This window comes from Solanum dulcamara, chromosome 7, assembly GCF_947179165.1.
Source record: "Solanum dulcamara chromosome 7, daSolDulc1.2, whole genome shotgun sequence".
Lineage (NCBI taxonomy): Eukaryota > Viridiplantae > Streptophyta > Magnoliopsida > Solanales > Solanaceae > Solanum > Solanum dulcamara.
Window position 1 is genome coordinate 49,555,106 of NC_077243.1, and position 2,599 is coordinate 49,557,704.

At 36.2% G+C, this 2,599-nt stretch overlaps 1 protein-coding gene across 1 annotated transcript; it reads left to right on the top strand.

Annotated features, from left to right (window-relative positions):
• Positions 1-252: 252 nt before the first annotated feature.
• On the top strand, positions 253-1,768 carry LOC129894737 (uncharacterized). The gene is made up of 7 exons (XM_055970392.1): positions 253-342; positions 451-525; positions 724-955; positions 1,075-1,227; positions 1,317-1,414; positions 1,502-1,611; positions 1,669-1,768. The coding sequence occupies exons 1-7, from the start codon at positions 253-255 to the stop codon at positions 1,766-1,768; spliced, it is 858 nt and encodes a 285-aa protein (XP_055826367.1).
• Positions 1,769-2,599: the final 831 nt, after the last annotated feature.

Below are 2,599 nucleotides of genomic sequence, written 5' to 3' on the forward strand. Positions count from 1 at the left end.
AATCCTTAATTTTTATCTAAACCTAAATAAGAGAAGCAGGCAGCTGCCCTATAGTTACTACTTGCAGTTGTCACCTCTGTCTCAACTCTCATCTCTCATTTTCTCTTGGACCAAAAGGTGGCGCCGCTTCTCTTTTCCTCCCCTCCGCCTCTATTCTCTTTCCAAAAGCTGGGAATGAACCCTACAGAATATAGAGGGAGAGAAGGGATAATAGCAGTGAAATATTCATTTTCTTGCTCGATGAATTTCAGTATGAATTTTAAGTTTACGGTTACTTTGTTTCTTGCGGCTACTCTGTTTCTTGCAGTTACTCTTCTCTTTTCTCTTTGTGAAGCCCTTAAGGTAAGTGATTACTACTTCATCTTTGTGCTCGATGCTTTTGTAGGAAGCAAACGTCAATGCCTTTTTGGCTTTGTTGATTGTGTTTATGTTTTATTCTTTTGGTGATAGGAAGGAAAAAGTTGTGTAGCCAATGGAAACTATGATTCAGGGCTACATTGCGAGACTTGCCTTGCAAATGGCAATGTCCGTCCGCGTTGTACTCAACTTTAGCCTGTTAATCCTCTTTCAAAGGTGTATTTTCTAATAGATTTTTGATTTTTTTTCATATTTACTTGTGTCGTAGGTAGTTGTATATACCCCTGGATTATCTATAAATGTCATATTTTCAAGCGACCTAATGTGGTGTTGAAGTTGAACTGTTAAATGTATGAATAATTATAGGTGAAAGAATTGTCGTTTAATCGGTACTCTTGGCTGATGACACACAATTCTTTTGCCAAATTGAAAGCGAAGTCCGGGATAGGAGGTGTAATATTAGCTCCAATGAATCAACAGGACACCATCACCGAACATCTAAATGTAAGTTTACACCTTCGTGATCTCTTTCTTCAAAGCTTCAAAAACATAGAAATCACAAAGGGTTTAGCTCTTTTTCCTATGATGCCAAAACCAAGTACTAAACTAGTTTGAAATTGGTATAATGGTGTTGATTCAAGAAATTGAGACTGAGTCATGTGTTAAGCTGATTTTATGTTTTGGATTCAATTTTTGTTATTATGTAATGTATCACAGCCCAAGACAAGATTGCTGATTTTGAGATGAAGCTAATGGACATTGACAGTGAGCATCTTGGGATTCCTGAAGCAGAATACCATCATCTTGTTAGAATGCCTTCGGCTGAGTTTGGTAGAATTTGCAAAGACCTTAGCAGCATTGGAGATACAGGTATAATTTTCCTCTCATGATAATTGTGGCTTTAGTAAGTTATATAATGTCAACTAAACATTAACTTTTATTTCAACTGATTGTTGCAGTTGTTATTTCAGTGACAAAGAAAGGTGTAAAATTCTCAATCAGAGGTGACATTGGTACTGCTAATATTGTTTGTAGGCAAAATACAATTGTTGAGAAGGTAGATTATTTTTGGTTATCGCACTTATTTTTCTTGTTTGATTCTTGCTATAAGTTGATGTATGACTTATTTGTTTCAAATTGGCAGCCTGAAGAAGCTACAGTTATAGAGATAATTGAGCCAGTATCATTGACATTTGCCCTGAGATACTTGAACTCCTTTACAAAAGCATCTCCATTATCTAATTTGAAGCAGGAGTAGACATTTGAGAATTATTTGATTTAATATGATTTGTATTCATTTGTTGAATGCAGGAGAACTGGAGAAGAATGTGCTTACAAGAAAAGAAAGACGAGCAGAAAGCCATGGACGCAATATGGGAATTTTCTTGTTTATGCAATTTGTTTTCTTTAATCTTCAAAGCTCAGTGTAATGTTAAGTTGTGTATACTGTGTACTCTTCTTGACTGCCATGGTGGCTGTAGGCCTGTAGCTAACTAGCTATATATGAATATTATGTGAAAGTGTGAAGTTTAAGTGGCGGTTTCACATATGACATATCTACTTACCTAACTTCTTACATTGTGCATGTCTGTTGAGAAGGGGAATTGAAGTAAATGGCAGAAATTTTATATGTTACCATACCACTGATACACCACTCGATAACCGTCCGATAATTGCTAATCCAATACCGAACCAACTGATATCTTATAGGTTAGCTAGCGGATTAGTACTTTTAAAAGCCAATAACCGTTAAGCCAAATCATTAAGCATAATAATCCGTCCGATCCACCCGATAAGCACCCCTATAGCCTCCCGAAGATAGTATACGGATGTCATTGTACCGATCCGCGAGACTCTACTAGATACTTGCTCCTATAATAGTGGGACCAGTGAACTTAGGCTCAGATACCACTTTGTCATGACCTAAAATCTGGGTCATAATGACGCCTACTATAACCTCGAGTAGGCAAGGAAAACCCAACTCAAACAAAAGTTAAACCTCAATTTAAATAAATAAATAAATGACATAAAAAGGTGGAAGCAAGAAGAATATAATCAAAGAAAGGTCGGTTCAAGGTATATATATGTAAATACGATATAAAATATACCAAAGGCCCAAAAGTGATAAAAAAAATTACGAACTGACACTAGACCAACCCCGAACCTAGTGTCAACTATACAGGAGCTACTAAATACAAAAGCTGATAGTATGTATATATACAACATAAACTGACTATCCAAA